Below are 19,686 nucleotides of genomic sequence, written 5' to 3'. Positions count from 1 at the left end.
TCTGGTGTCATTTCCCCACACAACCATCTCTAACTGTCACAGAAGACTTTTTTAAAAAGAGAAAATATCCAGTGAGCATCAGCTCTCTGAACAAAATGAAGTGCGTGGGGAACAGAAGAGCACATCTGGCATCACTCCTGTCAGCTAGGAACAGAAAACTGAGACTACACTTCACACACGCTCACTGAAATTAGACAACAGATGATTGCAAAAGCATTTCCTGGTCAGATGAGTCTCAAATGCCGCAGCCTACCTGAGCAATTACTACTGACCGTGTCCACTTCTTTATGACCACAGTGTACTCATCTTCTAATGATTGCTTCCAGCACGATAACAAAACTCAAAACATCTGAAACCGGTTTCTTGAACATGACAATTAGTTCTCTTTATTCAAATGGCCTCCACAGCCACCAGCTCGCAATCCAGTCGAGAACTGTCAGGATGTGGATGTATAGGAGATTCTCATCATGGATGTGAAACCATCAAATCTGCAGCAACGGATCTGTTACTATGTTAATATGGACCAAAATCTACCTTGTTGACTCTGGAATGAAGAATTAAAGTCGATCGCAGGTGTACCTAACAAAGTGACTTGTGAACATACATTAGAAACAATTCAAGCATAAAATCTAAATGATAAAAGTCTTTATTAATTTAGAATCGCCCTTTTTTTTGGGTCAAAATGTTGCTTTCACTGATGGATACAAATAAATCTATTTGACGCCGTTTCTAGAGAGCAGGCCTGGTGGGGCGACACTGACCTCTAGTGGATAGAAGTTGTAACACAAAGCTATAGGGAAACAAGTCATTAAGAGGCCCAAGGCATGTTTTGGACTAGTGGAAACAGTGTTTCTTTATAGCTTTCTGCCTGATTGGCTTTATTCTCTTTATATCATTTCATTTTCAGGGGAAAAATGTATTCAGGTTTAGGCAAAAATCTTCTATTAGGCTATGTGTAAATACCAGAAGTACATACTCTGGGCCAGGTTTACTATTGAAACCATGGGCAATAAATCAGTTATAAAAATAATAATAAAGTAATTTGGGGTGAAAATATATCAAACCCACAAATTATTGCAATCGATAAATAAACAACCGTAACACCATAAATGCAATGATAAATTAAATTTTTAGGGGGTTGTTACGTCATAAAACCTACTCGTACATCTACTCATTCATTCATGCATTTTACCTCCTCATGTGAGTCTGGCTCTTGTGAAGTCAGGAATGGTCTGGAGTTGTCAGACGTTTCTAGAAGGCAGAGCACAGGTGCTATATCTGGCACTGCAGCCCCCCAACAGACCGCTCACGTATCATAAAAGCAGAGGAGCAGCAGCAGAGGAAGCAGCTGAAAAGCGTCTGTGTCACACTCATTTGCTCGGTTCGAGATGACGGAAACCGAGAGGTAAGTGGAATGTGTGGAGTCCAGTTTTATTAAATGTACATTTATTTTCACAGAGCACTGTGAAAGTGGCCGATGAGTGAAAGCACATGCGGGAGGAGCGGGGCCTTCACCGACAGCTTGAAGTTTGAATTGCCATTTTCAGTCTTGAAACACTGAGGTAGTGGAAGCCTGTTTCAAGACTTTCTTTATGGGTTCACTGTATATAAAACATACCTTATATACAGTGTATGGTTTTTCCACTTGTTCCAAGTTGTAAACATGAAGCTTAAAGCAAAAAACACTCTTCCCACCCACCACTGAGAAAAGAACTGAAGGTTACAGCATGAATATAAGAGTATGATGAACACATGGCATGATATTTGACATCTTCAGCCTCTGATCAGCTGTATCCCATTGATCTTTAAGAATTTGAATCTTCCTTTCCAGGGCTGTTCAGCAGACCAAGGGTAAAAGCATGACTTTCCGGTCCCAAAAAGAGATGTTTGAGAAGATGGAGGAATCTTTCAAGATCTGTGCTTATTGTGAAAAGCGACCGAATGAACTTTCCAACCCACAGAAGCTAAAGCGTTGCTCCAGGTAAAGAGAGAGAGTAAAAAAGCAGCGTATTCAGATTTTATCCAGTGAGTTTGTACTGCCAGTACAGACCAGATCTTTTTTTCCTCTCCAGGTGTCTGAATGCTTACTACTGCTGTAAAGAGTGTCAGAAGGAAGACTGGCCCAAGCACAAGAAGTCCTGCTCACAGCTGCGACTGGCTGCCATCGACAGAGTTGTGGAGTGGCTTGTGTTTAAAGGTAAAGTGAAGATTCTTCCAAATATTCCAAAAAAGGAAGTATCGGACATAGTGGGTTGCTTCAAATGTCTGATTTAGCAGATTTTCTTCGACTACATGCCGTGTCTGACCCAACCCCAGAGGGAAACTGAGGGTTTTGTGTGAATGTGTAAACTGCTATGATATTTTTTATTTTACAATATTATGCTAAAGTAATAATGTGAATTTAAAACAAAAAACTAACAAACCGTTTTAACCTTGCTCAAACTGCCAGTTTTATTTGTCTTCAGGAGACCTCCCGTTTCCTACAGAAAAATGGTCCAAATCCCAGTCCGAGGTAAAAGGTTTCGATGACTGGCTCTCCATGCAGGGAGATCTCACAGCACGCCTCGATCCCATTTTAAATGGAAAAAACATGAACGACTTGTGGTCCAACGCTGGTCGGCCTCGGCCAGATGATGACGATCTGAAGCAGTCGCTGTGGAGGGTTTGCAGCGAGTTCTTCTCCAGGCCTCTGACAATAGCCTGGGGGATGAGGCTGTTTGGTCTAAACCCTTTATCCAAACCTCTCACCATTCACCTGGTGGGAGCAGGCCACACTGAGACTCTGTCAGCCAGACTGACCGACTACGATGAGCTGAACAACATGTTCCCTGGACACCAGGGGATCGAAATAGTCATGGTGGGGCCTGAGGTGGTGGACGGCCCCATTGTGAGGCCTCCCCTCAGAGCTTTTGGACCCAAACAGAGAGTCTACATCAGCGCCTACAAGGGCCTCTACCATCAGTTCTGGGAGGAGCTGGTGGAGAAAGAGGAGGCAGCCAAGCCAGATTTGGTGGTTGGATTTCATCCTGGTGAGAATTTTTTTTTCTCCCTTATATAAACACATAATAGTGTGCCTGTTTCTTACTGAGCAATAAAAAGTTAAGAGATCTTATTCATTATTTGGTTTTCTTTCCTTCCTATTTTAAATGTATTTATTTATTTTTATTAAGGATTTGATGCCAGCCAAGGTCTGGACGAGGGTTGGCTTCCAACTCTCCTGCTTCTCAGAGATTATGAAATTCCTTCTCTCTTCACTGCTCTCACGTGAGTGACATTTTGACCTTATTACATTTATATTTAGTTTTCAGGTTCTTTAACTTTTTTTGGTTACATTTCTGTTTTATGACATTTTATTGCTAAAGGGAAACATTGCGATCCACACCGCATTATTTTACTTCAGATATGAAGTTACTGCTGTCTAGAATAGTTAAAATGAGCTCAGCTTCTCTCAACTACTACATTAATGTTCTGTTTACATGTTAGTTCATCAATAATAATCAAATATAGTACAACATTAACTAAGAAAACCTTGGCTGTTCTACATGACGAGGACTTTTGATAGTATTGTTATGGCATGCTAATGCTACTTAAAGCTACAGTGTGTTGGATAACAATCCTAATTTGTTTAATGGGAGTAAGAATATTCCTAGCGGCGTGTATTTAGGGATAAGATTACTCACCATCACAGTCAGCAGCTGAAACTGCTGCAGTAAAACCCAGCAAGTTCAAGAGTAATGCCAAACATTACATCTTCAGAATTAAATCCAGAATACATCTTCAGTATTTGGATTATTAAGAATTAAGGAGCAGCTTTTTCAGCCAATGAGGAATCTTGGCCTTGTATAACCTCAGTGAGTGGGAATATGCACCTGCAGCTTTGGAGAACTACTCATTCCAACAGATCTTTAACGCACTGATGCTGATAATATGGGACAATGGGGGGAAAAAAAGAGTGCTTTGTCCATCACTGGAAAGGCACAGCCCACGCGGCCTGTGAGGAGCACCGGGTCATTTGCATTTACAAGCGCTGATGCTGATACAGCCAGACAGTGAGAATACCTCAGCTACACAGGCGTGGCAGAATAAATAAGAGATCTGTGAGGGGTTTTAAGTAAGAACCTGAGCAACTAATTCTGGGGAAATGAGAAGATCCTGCGTTAAGTGGCGTCATGTGGGATCTTCAGTTTAATAAGCTATACTGTAACAGTCAGTTTTACATTCTAATCAGGTGACATGCTTGTCAGTTTCATTATTGTATTATACATTATATCTTACAAGTGCACAGCAGTCTGCCGAGCCTAAACTTTCTGCTGCTTCTGCTCTTTTATCACTGAGAGCTAATGTGCCCATTTGCCATGCTTTGCTGCGTGTAATGTCTGCTGATCATGTCTGCTTGTTCTCCGTCTGCAGTGAGACAGAGATGACCTACTCTTTGCAAATTCTGCTGGAGCTGGAAATGGACATGAAAGGAAGTGGAGCCAACCCTTTTGCATCACTAAAGCCAGAAGTTGTGGATTCATGTGCCCACAAACCTCCGGTCTACTGCAACTCCCACTACTTCTGTTTTCAGGGTCTGCTGGAGACTGTGGAGTTTGAAGAACCAGAGGACGCCTGAATAACAGCAGCGTGCTGACTCTTCCAGCTTTGGGACTATAAAGTTCTGTTTTTATGTGAACTTTAACTATTTTCTTAAAGTAGTTTAAAAAAAATACTACTTAATGTGTACATTTGCTGAATAGGTTCTGCCTGATGGCTACTTACTATGCAATGTCCCTGCTGCATTTGCATTCTCACTATCCCAGTTTGATGGCATTCAGCAGCCACGGTGATGACATTTGAATATACTGCCTATTATTGTGTGTAGAGGGTACAATGTTATAGTAATAGTTTGCTTTCTTCTGTGGTTTTAATCTTTTGGTTATGGCCTCTTTTTTCATCTGCTGTTACAATAACCATGATGTGATAAAAGTAACTTTTCATTAACATTGTCACCTTGTGCTTTTTAATTAAAAAGGACAATATGTCAAAAGTTTTTCAGGCACTAAATTTATTATTTTTGCAACATCTTAAAACAAAAATCACTCAATCAGTTTTCTCTAGGCAGAGGAAATGAAACGTGCAGCACATTTGTAGCAAGAACGAAGCATAAACCCCCCTAAACTGCATTCATACGTACAAAGATTTTAAATAGGTGATTGTCACCAACCAGGAATGATCACAATAGTGCGCACAGTCAGGAATATATGATAAATAGCAGGTCAGAGCTTGACATGATTATGAATACTATATAATATTGAATCAGATAAGTGGATTTCAACATAAGTAGCTACAGGTGGAAAATGACAAGGACTGCTGTAAAAGTATTCTGTTAATAAGAGCGTGGTAGTAAGGAGCTGTGAGATAACACAAATGTTATTGTGGGGGAGATAAAACTTACAATCAGACAGTGAGGCAGAGGGAGGACACACGAAACTGACTCATGCCTCACTTCAAATACTCATTGTGCATTTCAGTTTGACAAAACATAACAAAGCAATATTCAAATACTCAATTTTATAATGGTAAAAATACAGAAACTATAAAAACAGAAATTATAATCCACATTCATGGTATTGTAGAGCTATCTGTCAAGCTACCCAACAATGATATCCTGAAGTGCTGATGCAGATTAAACACAAGTGTGTTATAGCCATATGCTTTAGTCTATTTACATGGACCTCAATATACCAGTTTCAGAAAGCATTATAGAAACTCAAAAACGAGATTTTAACCCTTTTTTTGGTGTTTGTTAACCTGAAGTACAACTTAAAAGAATTTTGATTGACAAAGAAAGGCACCAGTTTATGGGCGTTTAAAGCCACAGATACCAAGCAGAGTGAAAATGAGGTCCAGTACGAATAGAATGAGGTTGACATAGGTGAAAAAGGCAACCATGAACTGAATGGCCCATATGCAATAGCTGGGTGGACAGTCACTGGGGCGAGGGTTGTGTCTGAACATAAAAATGGGCCACATGATAGCAGTAAATACATAGAGCACAACGGAGATGACCAGGAATATAAAGACAAACCTGTCCAGATTAAAAGGCAAGCAATTCTTGAGTTTCTTGAGGATGTTGGTGGCAATGATTATAGGGATAATGGGAAATGGAATGGCGTATGCTATAACACACAAGATCAGAGGGAAGGAGTCTCTGTAACCGGTCAGGGACACAAAAATCATGCAGCTCACGAAAGCCTCCATAACTTTCATGAATCCAGGTAGGGCGGACAGGTAGCTCCCCGTACTCTTATCGAAGATCTTGTCCTTCACCACTTCGAGTATGTAGACGATGCCGGACAAGAAAGCAAATATGCTCACAATCCACCCGTGCAGGCATGTCCGGCAGATGTAGAAATTGGCATAGAAAATAGCAACGCTGACAGTCATAAGCGCGGAGGACATGGCCATCCCTGTGGTGAAATCTCTCCAGTCCAGGCAAAGTTTGAGCAGTGGGTCAAGCATGAACATCTCAATGATGGTGATGATGAGGGTCATGATGGGACAGAAAGACCAGGCAAACATGGCGTAGTTCCAGTAGGTATGGCTGCTCCCTCCTCTGAAGGCACTTATGACAAATGTAACCAGACACAGTAATATCTGAGCCATGTGCAGCCCTCCTCGCCCGGACATCAGAGTGGAAGGAGTGAACACAGCCTGCGACACTGTGTTCTTAATATCATCAAGTATTCCCATCTCTTTAAACTGAACCGAACAACTGTTAAAATAGCTGCGTAACCTATGTATGAGCTCCCAGGTTGCTCTAAGCACCCACTGAGGTATGTTTGATCTATGCTTTCCGTTCCTTCACAGCCCTGTTTTCCATGCAATCTTTTATTGACTTTCATTTTGCATAACTTTCTGGGACTGATCTCAGTGTAGTGATAAATGTCTGTCACAGCATATGGAAAGGATATGAAAAGTTACAGAATGTCAACAGTGTGTAAAACCATGGTTTCCCAGAGAACGCCGTTTGTTTTGGAATCATTAGTGTAACTCTTTCAATATATTCTGGTTCTTTTTTAACCAGAATTATTCAAAAAGACCCAGTGTAACATCATAAAATAAAAGGCCAGCAGAAGATGCACAAGATGCACATGCCCACTCAGGAACTTCTGTCAGCTATCTCTGATGAAAAGATTATTTTTGAATTCTAACACATATAGTTAAATGCAGATCTGTGAAAGCCACTGAGTGTCATTCCCTCGAAACACTGTTAAGTGCAGGGGGACTATTTTGATTTCCAAAAAAGAGGACATTTGGCCCAGTCATGAAGAACGTTAATAATGCTGTTTGCTTAAAGAAAATTTTAATATACTCAAACGATGCCTTTTCTATGTGGTTAATGAATGGTGAAATAAAAAATGTCATATAGGGTTTACAAGACAACAAGTGCAAAAAGATAACTGAAAAACCTCTGGAATTAAATAATGGTACAGAAGTAAGGCCTCATCTGTATAAGAAAAATGACCAGTACCGGGACGGTATGAGGGAAATTTCTTTTGCAGTTCGTCTGAAAAGCTGCATTTGCGCTTTCGCATCTTTTAAACATCATCAGGCGTGCTCTGTCACGTCTGTGAGGCTGAACAACCACTCACAAAGCAGCAGTTCTGGGATGACGTCGCACATATGGATCCTCTGTAGGCCTATAGAAAAACCATTTTCATCAATCTCGAAAATCCCCCCGGACATCCCTGACGGAACGTGAAAAGTGTACATGTCCGGGGAAAAGAGGACGGTTGGTCACCTTAGTTTAGTTTAGTTTAGTTTAGTTTAGTTTAGTTTAGTTTAGTTTAGTTTAGTTTAGTTTAGTTTAGTTTAGTGCTCTCTCTGCCCTGTCTTAGAAACCACACTTTTTCCTGTGGAGGCAATGTAATCTGAGGAGCTCAAATTGATGCAGAAGACACTGCCAGTGCCAAAGTGCCTTTTGACTTTGCTTCATGTGATCTGTGTGTTTGTGACCACTTAGGCTTTCTCTGAGAATAATCTGTGAATTGATTTGTTGACCAGCCTCTGCTGTTTGTTCTTGTGTTAGTTAGTAGTAGCAGCCTGGCACATATTTTAAGATTAATCATTAATCAAAACCTTTTGTTTTTGCTAGTGATTGTGTCTCACTGTCTCCTTTTCTAGACAATTGTGTTACTTCTCCACATGTCCTGGACTTAAGTGAACATAACTCTTGGCCCACCTCCTGGTCAAGATGAAAGCATGGCAAATCAGAGATTCCAGACCCCGGAACAGATTAGGAAAAAGTCTTGTTTATGGTCCAGGTTAAATATGTTTGAAATTCTTCAAACATGTGGGTAAGAAAAGCTTTTTACCCACAATTAAAGCATATGCCACATTTCTATTTGACAGTTTATAGTAGGAGTCACAATGTTATTTTGTTGGTTTCATATCCAAAGAAACTCAAAATAATAATAATAATAATGATGATGATGAAGATAACAATGCTACTACTACTAATAATAATAATGCTCAGATTATGACTTCATGTAGACTTCATACAGATCCCCGTGCAGTTCATCCATAAAAATTGTCCGTGCAATCCTGTAATTACTGATCCTTATTCCAGTGTTATGAACATATGTCAGCACTAAGTTTGGGTCCATACCTTCTGCCTAATTTACCGCCTATCATATCTATGTGCTTGCGTGCAGCCTTGTTCATCACTTCTCAGGATCTGCTTTCATCTCACCCGTCTAATCCTCTAACTCCTCTGTTTCCTGTTAACAAGGTAAGGTTAAGAGTGAAGAGTTTAGGGCAGCTGAAGTACAGTTTGAACAGTTCATCTGACACTGATGGATTAATGTTCCCAGGAGAGTATAGAGAAGGGGAAAATCTCCTGGAACGAGAAGAACGTTAATGACATGCAGTGGTTGCAGCACTGAAGGACAAGATTGAGGAAGGGACCAGAGAACTCTATAGAGTCCCACAGTGTTAGTGACACTACATACTGATTGTCATGGTCTGGGTGAGTGCCGGGTTTTTCCACAGAGTCGCCGTTTCCACCCCTAAGCTGAGTCACTGCATTCATGTGTGTTTCCACGCCTGCCGGCAATAGAGCTGCCGGTATTTAATACCAGCACTTACCATCACTCTTCGCCAAGTCTTCAGCTAACCGCAGTTAGTGCTAGCCGTCATAGTTATTAGAAGAACTACTCATCGGATCATCTCTGTCAGTACCACGCCACCCGGACCACTTACCCCTCCTTTGCCTATTCTCCACCTGTTACTCTGCTTCCTTTTGCTTCTCTGCAGCGGTGGTCCTCATCCCAACTGTCATTAAAGGTGTGGCTCTTGCTGTTTTCGCAGTTGGTTCTGGCCCTCTTATTTGACGTCTCAAAGATGTTTTCATCTGGCTTCCTCTTACTTGGCGAGATGGAATTCTGTGTCCTGTAGCCACTGGTTGAGCAAGATGGACCCCTAGAACAGTGGTTTTTCTTTTGGTCATGATCTGACCTTTCATGTTGGTACAGTGTTTTTCTGTGCACATCTTTCCAATCAGTCTTTTTTCTTTTAAGCTCTGCATCACTCATATCCTTTTTATCTACTTCCAGATGCTTTCTTTTACACAGTGCTTTCATTGGAATTGTCTCAGCATTTTTACTCTGACTGGGCCTGATGAGATTGGGGCTGTTCCTCTGAGTTGAAGGGAGAAAACCGTTTTGGCTGCGGGGGCTCACTAGTGTTTTTCTCTCCGCTGCAGAGGGAGGGAAGTTCCTTTGGGCAGGTTGTCTGGTGTCAGAGGTGGGCTGGTGTGGAGACTCTGTCCTGCTATCTGACGCCTCGTTCTTCTTTGTCCTTAAGTAGTTTATGTGTTCATAACAGGACTCAACATAGGAGCTACACTGGTGCAAGCAGGGCACACTTTTGTAAACGCATAGTCCAGCACCTGATCAGGTGTCATTCGTTTTTTTGGATCGAGGTGAAGCAAGTGCTTTACCATTTCAACAAACATCAGGATATCACACCTTTTTGCAGTTGTATGTGCATAATCCTGATCCTCGATGAGGTGGATATGTAAGAGGCCATCCAGAGAATGTAACTTTATACCTCTTTTTTTAACAAACTGAATCTCAAACTCCTGAAAATATTGTTCAGTTGTCTTGAGTTTCCAGTGGTAGATGTAGGAATTTAACTCTCTGCAGAAAAACGTGGCAGTCTTTTGCCCTTAACATTTTCCCCAGGAGTTGTCCTTGGGTCTCCGTTATGTATCGTAGCATGGCATATTCACTGTATCCAGGGTACAGCAAATAACCAGTGTACAGAGTCACAGCCACGCAGCCCAGAGACTATATGTCTATACAAAGTACGAATGGCTTTCCCCCATGTCCGGGGAAAAGAGGACGGTTGGTCACCCTAGTTAAGTGTATTGGCTATGACAAAAAATAATAAAATATGTTCGGATGTAATGTTTTTAACTTTAATTTTGACTTTGATTGGTAGAATTTTTTAACCTGGGGTTGTCCACTTTCCAAGAAATACCATTTACGGTTCCTTTATCAATGTTTCTGTACGGACCAATTTAATGTGACCCCTCTTCGCCGGTTTATGTGCTACTGTTTTATGAACTGCCCTCAAGATATCATGCTTCTTAAAAAACAAACAGATATTTACACTTTGTTTACAAAGAACGCACATTCCTCAGTCTGTTGATGGGATTTTTATTGGGCAGCCGGCCCGTTTTTTTAGCATTTGTTTTTAGGGGGAAGGTAAATAGAAAGCGCTACAGGAAGTTGTTGTCAGCATTACCACTGCAGTCAGTACTAGTTAGAAATATGTGCTCCCTGTAGTCTTTTAAAGCCGTAAACCTTTGAAAATAACTCTGGAGGAGGCCGTCGCATTGTTGGAACTCTATTTAGTTGTCATGATAATTTCATTTTCGTGGGCTGTTTATTTTATATTCGTGTCGAAGCCGGTGCTGGGGAAAAATTAGCTAGCGTAACGATAGAAATGGGTCGATGACAGAGACTGCAGCGGAAGAGTTTGGCCGAACGAAGCAGCGAGATGGATTTCTCTAAATTCCTGGACGATGATTTCGACGTGAAGGACTGGGTGAATGGTGCCTTCAAGGTGGTGCAGAAGGACGCGCCGGGGAAGGCAGACGCACACGCTGCTACACTGGTCATGAAGCTGCAGGTCTTCATCCAGGAAGTCAACAATGCTATCGAGGGTCAGTAGTTTGCATTGGCCAGTGCGTCTTTAGTGATGTCCTCACCATTGTAATTTGCCTTTATGGCCTACACTGTTAACTTAGTAAACTACGTCCCATTTACAGTTAATGCAGTATGCTACAATAACATTTCTGCTGCATTTATTGCATTAATATAAACGGCAAAGTCAGTTTTATAAATACTTCTGTAGAACCAATACAATTCAGCTGCCCCACAATCCTCTAAAAAGGACCATAACCACGTGACCATGTGTCTTTGTTGTCATTAAGGACTATGGTTTGTGCATTTGGAAATTGCATGCTGTATGAAATCTTCTGATGACAAATTAAAGGAAAACTTTACAGAAAGAGTCATGGTGTCCCCATCAGCAGGTCATTAGTGAGCACTGAATGGCTTTAGGTGTAGGAAAATTATACGAATCATCTACTGTGGCCTTTACATTCACCAGATCTCTACCTGGACAAACACCCATGAGAAAATGACTTGTTAGATGTGAACACAACACGTAATGAGAAATTGTCTTTGAGAAGATTTATGTTCTATTCATACATCAGTTTAAGAGTTTGTGTATCTAGATCAGAGGTGTCAGAGCTGGCTTAAAATTTGTACTTGTGTAATTTATTACATTTTTTCTTGCTTATAAAGATCTGTTTGTCATGAATAATATACGAAAGTGATAAACAAACAGTTAAATGACATAAAAATTTAATTTGTTTTCACTATTGACTATAGAACTTTCTGTTAATTACCAGAAACCTTCTGTTGTAAAATTACAGGTCAGTCTGGCCAATAAACTACCAGAACATTTTCTGGTTTTCTTTTACCTTTAGTTCTTCAATTCAGTTTTAGCTCCAAATCACAACAACCATCGCCTCAAGGCACTTTATATTGTAAGGTAGATCTTACAATAATACATACAGAGAAAAACCTAACAACCATATGACCCCCAATGAGCAAGCACATTGGCAACAGTGCGAAGGAAAAACTCCCTTTAAACAGGAAGAAACCTCCAGCAGAAACCTCCACCTCAGGGAGGGACGGCAATGTGCTTTGACCGGTTGAAAGAAGGAAGCCATGATAAAAGACGTGCTGTGGAAGAGAGCCAGAGATTAATAAAAAGTATGATTTAGTATGATGAGGTCTGTTTAAGCCCTAATTATTATTATTGTTATTGTTAACTTTTATTTAATCAGGAAAGAAATAAACTCTTGAGATTAAAAATGTCTTTTCAGTTGTTGACACCTTTCTTACACTTCCTACAGAAGCTTTTCTTTATCATGTAGGAAAAACTAACAAATACTGTTGAAATTGGATTCCCTTTTCCATGACATCTCAGCTAAATATGTAAAACTTCTTTTCACTAACAGAAAGGGAAGTTTACAGTTTACTGAGTTTACAGAGTTGGTGGGTTTCTACATTACGATATCAAGCGCCATGGCATTTGTATTTATACTGTGTACCAGTACTGCATGGATAAAATTGTGTTGAATTTAACTATGACATGTTAAAAAGTTAGAGTTGTGTTTTCATTTGTTGTGTAGAGAGCAGTAACCAAGCCCTTCAAAATATGCCCCGAGTGCTGAGAGATGTGGAGGCTTTGAAACAGGAGGCCTCTTTTCTAAAGGAGCAAATGGTCATGGTTAAAGAGGACATCAAGAAATTTGAGCAGGAGACAGTGCAGTCCATGCAGGTGTGTGCACAGTTCCAATACTTACTTGAAGTGTATTCAGGATTTAAATGTGATCTAGTGCATTAGGAGAACATGTATACATACTTTGTATATTGTGTTTTTGAAATAATTTGCTTAATAGTAAGCATTATAATAGTGAAAGTCTAGCACTGGACTCAAATGTGCAGAGTACTCCATACTTCTGAGGCTTGAACTGTATGTTTCATGCATATTTTCAACCAGGTCCTGGTGGAGATAGATCAGGTGAAGAGTCGAATGCAGCTGGCAGCTGAAGCGTTGCAGGAAGCAGACAAATGGAGCACACTGAGTGCAGACATTGAGGAGACCTTCAAAACACAGGTATGAAAGAAAGACTCTGCCGCAGAGCTTTTCTTGGTTTGTTTCTGCCTGCCTTGCTGCTTACCAATTATGAACTGATGTGACTCACACTGGCTCATATGCGTGTTAGAGATCAGAATATTGGAGCACTTTAATCTTGTTATTTAATCTAACTTTCTGAGTGTACTCAACACATCCTGTAAACTGATCCACTGTAGAGTCAAACCTCTTCCAAGGCACTGGATGAGTAATGTGTAATTACAGTGCTATTGTAATTAGCTTTTTATCCTTTGAAAGCTAATTATATAATATTACGATATTGTGCAGATGTTGACGGTAACGATAGTAATCATATTTTCCTTTTTTCAGGACTTTAAAGTAATTTCTTCTAAGCTAACCAGCATGCAGAACAGTCTGGCCATGCTAGTGGACACACCAGACTACTCTGATAAGTGTGTTCACCTGGAGGCTTTGAAAAACAGACTGGAGGCCATGGCCAGCCCACAGATAGTAGCAACGTTTAATTCCATGTCTGTAGGTAAGAACCCCAGAGAAAGTGTTGTTTCTTGAATTTATTCAGTGCTTACTGTTTTGGTTTGCTGTAGTTTGCTTACACTGTACAAACATCACATGCTTTTGCCTCTCTGCAGACCAAGCCAAGCTGTTTGTTAAAGTCTTCACAGAGATCGACAGAATGCCGCAGCTTCTTGCGTACTACTACAAGTGTCACAAGGTAGGCACCACTGCATCTCTGTGACCTATAAATCTCTGCAAAGGCATATTCTGATATATTTCCTTCTGTGCATGACTGTCTGTTTTGCTGTTCTCAGGGCCAGTTGCTGAGTATATGGCAGGATCTCTCCCAGAGCGAGCTCAATCTGAATCAGCAGCTGTCTGAATTCTACGACACCTTGCTCTCCACTTGGCACGGCCAAATACAGTGGAGCAGCCAGGTGAGATGGACTGCAGTACCAAGATCGACACCTGATGGGTTTTACTTTGCTAACACTCTGTAGTGCTAATTTTTTTTTTTTATCTTGGATTCACACAGGTGTTCAAGAAGCCTTATGAAGTGGTGACAGTGTTGTTGATACAGTCTCTGGGGGCCATGGTGCCATCCATACCTGTGTGCTTGAGCACGGCCATGGAGCGGGCAGCCCAAGAGGAGCGTCTGGGGACTCTGCTGGAGCTCCATCACACCACGTCCACCTTTGGACACAACCTTGAAGCAGCCATGCTGCCACACCTGGGTATGCACCTGAACCATATGTGTAAATACTGCTCATGGAAGATGACAACATAAAGTGTTCTCTTCATGTTTGGTCTTATTTCTGCTGCAGGTGAACATAACCTCTTGAAGCTGAGTGAGCTGGTCTGTGCGCTGTATGATCCCTATAAATCTTATCAGCTACATTATGGAGATCTGGAGGAAGCTCACCTTCTCATCCAGATCAGCGCCGTGCCTTTGGTTAGAGCACACCAGAAACTCAACCATGGAAATAACCAGAATTTTTGCAGTAATTACTTGTAGTCTGATCTTTATTCAAATCATAATTATACACTGAACTAACTAACTAATTATAACTGAACTAACAACAGAAAGAGTTGTGAACCTGTTTGCTAACAACTTGTCAAGTTGTCAGTCAGGTGTTCCAGTTACTGAGAGATTTGAAGTGTTGTTGTGCCCCTCAAACAAAGTTTACTTGCTGATAAAGTCTGCTGTTGCCTAGAAAGACTGGTAGGACCTATCGTCTGTGAAAACAAGTTTCACTTCTCCTTAGAATAGATGCATGAAGTCAGAAGCTAAATGGATGTTTAAAAAGAATCCACCCAAAAACTGTTTACAGATGAATGAAAGTCATGACTGTTCCTAAACTCCATGGGATGAGGATTACAGGAGAAGTGCATCATGTAAAACTCAAGTAAAATAGCTGCAGAACTCCTCCAGCACAATTATTTTGAGGACTTATTATTTGCAGCAAAACGACACAAAGTTTTGAAGGAAACAAGGCACTAAACACCGCCATCACTGGAGTGTTTATTAAATCATCTCACAAATGACAAAATTAATTAAATATCAATTTGCATATCTGGCTTTTAATTTGCATAATTTTGCTACATCTGGCATTTTTGTGCAATTTATTCAGGCTTTTAAGGAAAACATAGATCACACTGATGATGTAGAAATCTAAAAAAACTCGCCATTACAGGGTTAAGTTGCTGAGATTCATAAGCTAAAAATGTGTTTGTATGTAGCAGTGACACTAATATAGTCCATTTTGTCCTGTTTTGCACATTCCACTACAGGAACATGGGGAGGTAATTGATTGCGTAGAAGAGTTGAGCCACTCGGTAGGCAAGTTGTTTGGCCTGGCTGGTGCTGCTGTGGACCGCTGTGTCAGACTGACTGATGGACTTGCAGTGTGTGGCCTCCTCAAAGCTCTCAAAGCCCTCTTCACCAAGTAAAGAGCCTCTACTCACACTCACATATGCCACATACTGCATGGATTGCTACAGATATGTTTTATCTCTAGATATAGTTTGTCTGATTTTAGCATTACTGTAGATGATTCACCAGCTTTGACGTGGTGCTGATTCTAGGTATGTGTCAGACTTTTCCACAACACTCCAGTCGATCAGGAAGAAGTGTAAGCTTGAGGACACACCAAGTTCATCGGTTTTCCAGGAGGACTGGACGGCTTTCCAGAACTCAGTCAGGTTATTACCTTTTTAAAAAACAAAAAAAACAACAAACCCTTTTGTTATAATTCACATGGATTGAAAATAATTGCATGAAAAAAGCTGTCTTCTTGCTTTAAAAAACAATATTGTTGTTTGCAGGATCATTTCCACATGTGGAGAGTTGCTTAGACAATGTGGGGCCTTTGAACAACAGCTGTCAAACAAGTGAGTGAATCTTTTTACTGAATGAACATTTTTACCCAATGACAGTGAGCACACAGTCAAGAAGCTGATCTGGAATTTTAAAGAAAATGTCTACTTTGCGATCTGTCCCATAGGATCCTGGCCACGGCAGGTAAGTACTTGTCAGAGTCGTACAGCCCACGCAGCCTGGCAGGCATCCAGGAGGCCACTTCCACAGAAAGGAAGAGTGCCACCAAAAACCCTTGGCAAGAATACAACTACCTTCAGAGGGGAAATGTGGCTGAATACAACAATCTGATGGAACTTCTTTACTCGTTAAAGGTGCGGCAGTTTTCTGTATTGAACCCTTACACTTGGTTTATCAGGGTCCTTCTGTAGCTGTTCTTCTTACCCGACACTTCCTCCTATTTCTGCTTGTCCCTCGCAGGAGAAAGGCACAGGTAACTCCAACTTGTTAGCAGAGCCTAGGACAGCTCTGACCAGACTCAATCAACAGGCCAACCAGCTGGCCTTTGACTCGGTCTTCATGCAGATCAAGCACCAGCTCTGCCTCGTCTCCAAGATGGAGGTGTCAAGTTTCTGCGTTATTTAATTTCAAATAAGGATCAAGATGATTTGAGTGAATGTGTGCTGAAAGCTTTTGGATTGAGTTTGCGCACTCGAGTGGTGGATGTGCCGTATCCGTTTAATCTGTTTGATTTGTGCTTCGTGTTTAAGAGTCAAGAATCACCTGGTCTTGGAGAGAGCTACACGGAGGACCTGCCTAATTTCAGCCTGTCACCCCAAGAGTACATCACTAATGTTAGTGAACTTTCATTTGATAAATATAAATAAACAGGATACAGTGGCATTTGTACATATTTACAGAGACCATATGACTTTTCCCTCCACATAGATAGGACAGTACCTGATGTCTCTCCCACTCCACTTGGAGCCTTTTGTGACACAAGAGGACCCGGCTTTAGAGATGGCCTTACATGCTGGGAAGCTGCCTTTCCCTCCAGAGCAAGGTTACTGAAAATTATCCCCCTCAATTTTCCCTAAAGTCAAAGACACTTGAGTGACAACTCAACTCATTTGAAGAGGAGATGTCTTGTAATCTGGTGCCCTTCTCAAAGACCACCTCCTTCTGTTTCAGGTGATGAGCTTACTGAGCTGGACAACACAGCAGACTACTGGTTGGGCTCCATTGCTCGGGCAACCATGCAGACCTACTGTGATGCCATTTTACTGATCCCCCAGCTGAGCACTCATTCCACTAAACAACTGGCCACGGATATCGGTACAGTAGCTAAAATGCGGGACAGATGACGTACTCCTTCTCATGGGGATCAATTGAAATTCACGATAGCCCGAAATTATATCTGAACATTTGTGTTTGTGCTCCACAGACTATCTGAGTAACGTGATGGACGCCCTGGGCCTGCAGCCGTCTCGCACCCTGCAAAATATCGTAACTCTACTTAGGACTAAACCACAAGACTACAGACAGACTGCCAAGCTGTTGCCTCGACGACTGACGTCCACTATCGCTGCACTTCGGAGCATCGACTACTAAGACAAAAGCAAAAGGACTCGATAGGTTGCATGGCTTCAAGGGCGGCCCTGGGGACGTCCTGTGCTGTAAACAAACAGAAGAATGTGATGTTAATATCAGCTGGTTTACATGTTACAGTTCCCCAAATATCATAGTGGCTAATCTCGCTGACAGCTGCAGCATTTAAAGACGTTTGTGTCTAAATATGGCATTTATGGGACGAGATTCAAATAAGGGCAGGTCTGACCTTTTTTTTTTATTTTTTATTTTCATTTTTTTTTAACTGATTAATGTTTGTGAGTTTGAAATGATGATGTCTCACCAGTGACGACGCCTTCAAGTGAAACCAAAAGGGGAATGTGTCTTGACTTGTCATTTTTCACTTCTGCATTTATAAGACGGGGGCAGCTTCAGAGCATTTAAATCTACTTAAACAAGTCTGTCATGCTAATGAATAAATCGTAATTATTAAATTATATTTAGGTAATAATAGTGACAAACTTTATTCATTTCTGGTAATTTAACTTTGAAAATAAGGGAGAAAGTGATCTGTCTCTGTTGAGGTTGTGGGTGGGCTGAACTGGTGACATGGTTAATATTTTTACATGCAGTATGGTGGAAACGTGTATATAAAACATGGATGTAAACACTGTAGTGTGGCTATGTGTATTATTTTAATTCAGTGGACTGAATCAAGCGCTGGATGAGGATCCCTCAGTGGTAAACTGTGTATTGCGTTGTATGTTCCACTTCCTACCTTTAAGACATGAAAATTGGCTTGTCTGTCACGGTTAATTGTCAGGGGACTTGAGTAGGCAAAGAAGACTTTGCTGTAAAGCTCTTTTCACACATTTAAACTACTGAAAATGTGGACGAATCAGGTCGGACAGTTTTGCAGTTGTCCCTTATCGCAGCAGGAGATGGAGTGTGCAGCTTTGGGCTCATGCTACAGTTACATTAAAAAAAAATGGTGGTTGGAGACTGTGGCAAGACCCAAATTAGAGTGACCCTGTGATATGAAATTGTGGCCTGGTTGCTTTTGCATCTGAGATGCTGTCAGTTGCCATCTTCAAAGCAACTTATGTGAGTCGAAATGGCGATGGAACTGAATCAGTTTGAGTGAATGAGGTACGCAATGATAACTCTATGAACTGCTTAAATTCAGAGTCCACCCAGGACCTTAAATTTGAAACACAAATGTCTCAACTTTGCTTTTATATGGTAATATAACAAGAACACAACCAACCGAGTCCCTTAATGAAAACCTCAGCGACATGTTGCGCTCATCAGTACAGACTCACTCAGGTTGTTTGCAGTTTGTTGGCAATTGTCTGCATTTATAAATTAAAGGGCAGTTATTTGCAAACCCTTGCTAATCTGTCTGAGACTGATGGCAGTCAGTCCACTTTGGATTGCAAGCAGTTGCACATCTATCCAGGTGGGAGGCAACCAATAACAAATAATTGTGGTCCTGTGACCAGTTGGTCCCACACACTTACTTGCAGTCATTCACTAAATGTGAGGAAATGAAATCCACTCATTTTTTTTTTCTTTAAGGAGCTCCCCACAGGTATTAGTAGTCTAGTGTGACTGAGTCTTTAGGGAGAATTGCTCTACTTTTGGTGCAGCCATCTGCCCAACCAGCTGCCAGATGGCTACATCCTTCGATCCTGGTTCACCCAAATATGTCTTCCTGTTAAAGAGAAGTTTTTCCTCCCCACTGTTGCCAAATGCTTGCTCATAGGAGATCATGTTATTGTTGGGTAGCTGTGAATATTGTGGGGCCTTTACCTTACAACATCAACTGCCTTGAAACGACTGTTGTCTTGAACTGTCGCTAGGCCCATATAAGTAAAATAAATTCTAATTAATCTGACTTTTCCACGATTTCCCGACATGCCAGTGGCCCAGCAATAGCCTACATTATCGGGAAAAATCAGCTGATAATGAAAATAACTGTGTTGTGTCTTTTGTGTAGCCACTGTAGAACAATCCATAGCAACTGGCAACATTTTTACATAATTTATTTGTTTGTTTGT

General features: G+C 41.1%; 3 protein-coding genes across 3 annotated transcripts; 2 read left to right on the top strand and 1 right to left on the bottom strand.

Annotated features, from left to right (window-relative positions):
* The first annotated feature begins 1,326 nt into the window (after positions 1-1,326).
* Positions 1,327-4,947, top strand: LOC309712989 (putative protein MSS51 homolog, mitochondrial). The gene is made up of 6 exons (XM_082544279.1): positions 1,327-1,405; positions 1,832-1,981; positions 2,073-2,197; positions 2,466-3,029; positions 3,171-3,264; positions 4,411-4,947. Exons 1-6 carry the CDS (start codon positions 1,389-1,391, stop codon positions 4,613-4,615), a joined length of 1,155 nt encoding a protein of 384 aa, XP_082400405.1. The 5' UTR covers positions 1,327-1,388; the 3' UTR covers positions 4,616-4,947.
* Positions 4,948-5,561: 614 nt separating this feature from the next.
* Positions 5,562-6,783, bottom strand: LOC309713456 (myeloid-associated differentiation marker-like protein 2). Its single transcript, XM_082545098.1, has one exon. The coding sequence runs from the start codon at positions 6,733-6,735 to the stop codon at positions 5,842-5,844; it is 894 nt and encodes a 297-aa protein (XP_082401224.1). The 5' UTR covers positions 6,736-6,783; the 3' UTR covers positions 5,562-5,841.
* Positions 6,784-10,733: 3,950 nt separating this feature from the next.
* cog7 (component of oligomeric golgi complex 7) lies at positions 10,734-18,299 on the top strand. The gene is made up of 17 exons (XM_082545060.1): positions 10,734-11,215; positions 12,758-12,906; positions 13,129-13,245; positions 13,594-13,762; positions 13,875-13,957; positions 14,055-14,177; positions 14,276-14,474; positions 14,565-14,692; positions 15,532-15,686; positions 15,826-15,942; positions 16,066-16,131; positions 16,245-16,431; positions 16,538-16,678; positions 16,828-16,911; positions 17,006-17,120; positions 17,249-17,392; positions 17,502-18,299. Exons 1-17 carry the CDS (start codon positions 11,050-11,052, stop codon positions 17,666-17,668), a joined length of 2,310 nt encoding a protein of 769 aa, XP_082401186.1. The 5' UTR covers positions 10,734-11,049; the 3' UTR covers positions 17,669-18,299.
* Positions 18,300-19,686: the final 1,387 nt, after the last annotated feature.

The sequence above is a fragment of the Aulonocara stuartgranti genome (genome assembly GCF_965226115.1).
Source record: "Aulonocara stuartgranti genome assembly, chromosome: 8".
Taxonomy (NCBI): Eukaryota; Metazoa; Chordata; class Actinopteri; order Cichliformes; family Cichlidae; genus Aulonocara; species Aulonocara stuartgranti.
This window is presented reverse-complemented; position numbering and strand designations above follow the sequence as displayed.

What these genes read in the sequence shown, in the direction of transcription:
- LOC309712989 (XM_082544279.1), top strand. An exon ending in GGTGGTTGGATTTCATCCTG is followed by an intron (nt 3,030 to 3,170) that starts GTGAGAATTTTT and finishes ATTTTTATTAAG; the next exon opens with GATTTGATGCCAGCCAAGGT. An exon ending in TCTCTCTTCACTGCTCTCAC is followed by an intron (nt 3,265 to 4,410) that starts GTGAGTGACATT and finishes CTCCGTCTGCAG; the next exon opens with TGAGACAGAGATGACCTACT.
- LOC309713456 (XM_082545098.1), bottom strand. Translation starts at nt 6,735, where the DNA reads ATGGGAATACTTGATGATATTAAGAACACAGTGTCGCAGGCTGTGTTC.
- cog7 (XM_082545060.1), top strand. Translation starts at nt 11,050, where the DNA reads ATGGATTTCTCTAAATTCCTGGACGATGATTTCGACGTGAAGGACTGG. An exon ending in CTCAAAGCCCTCTTCACCAA is followed by an intron (nt 15,687 to 15,825) that starts GTAAAGAGCCTC and finishes TGCTGATTCTAG; the next exon opens with GTATGTGTCAGACTTTTCCA. An exon ending in ACAACTGGCCACGGATATCG is followed by an intron (nt 17,393 to 17,501) that starts GTACAGTAGCTA and finishes TGTGCTCCACAG; the next exon opens with ACTATCTGAGTAACGTGATG.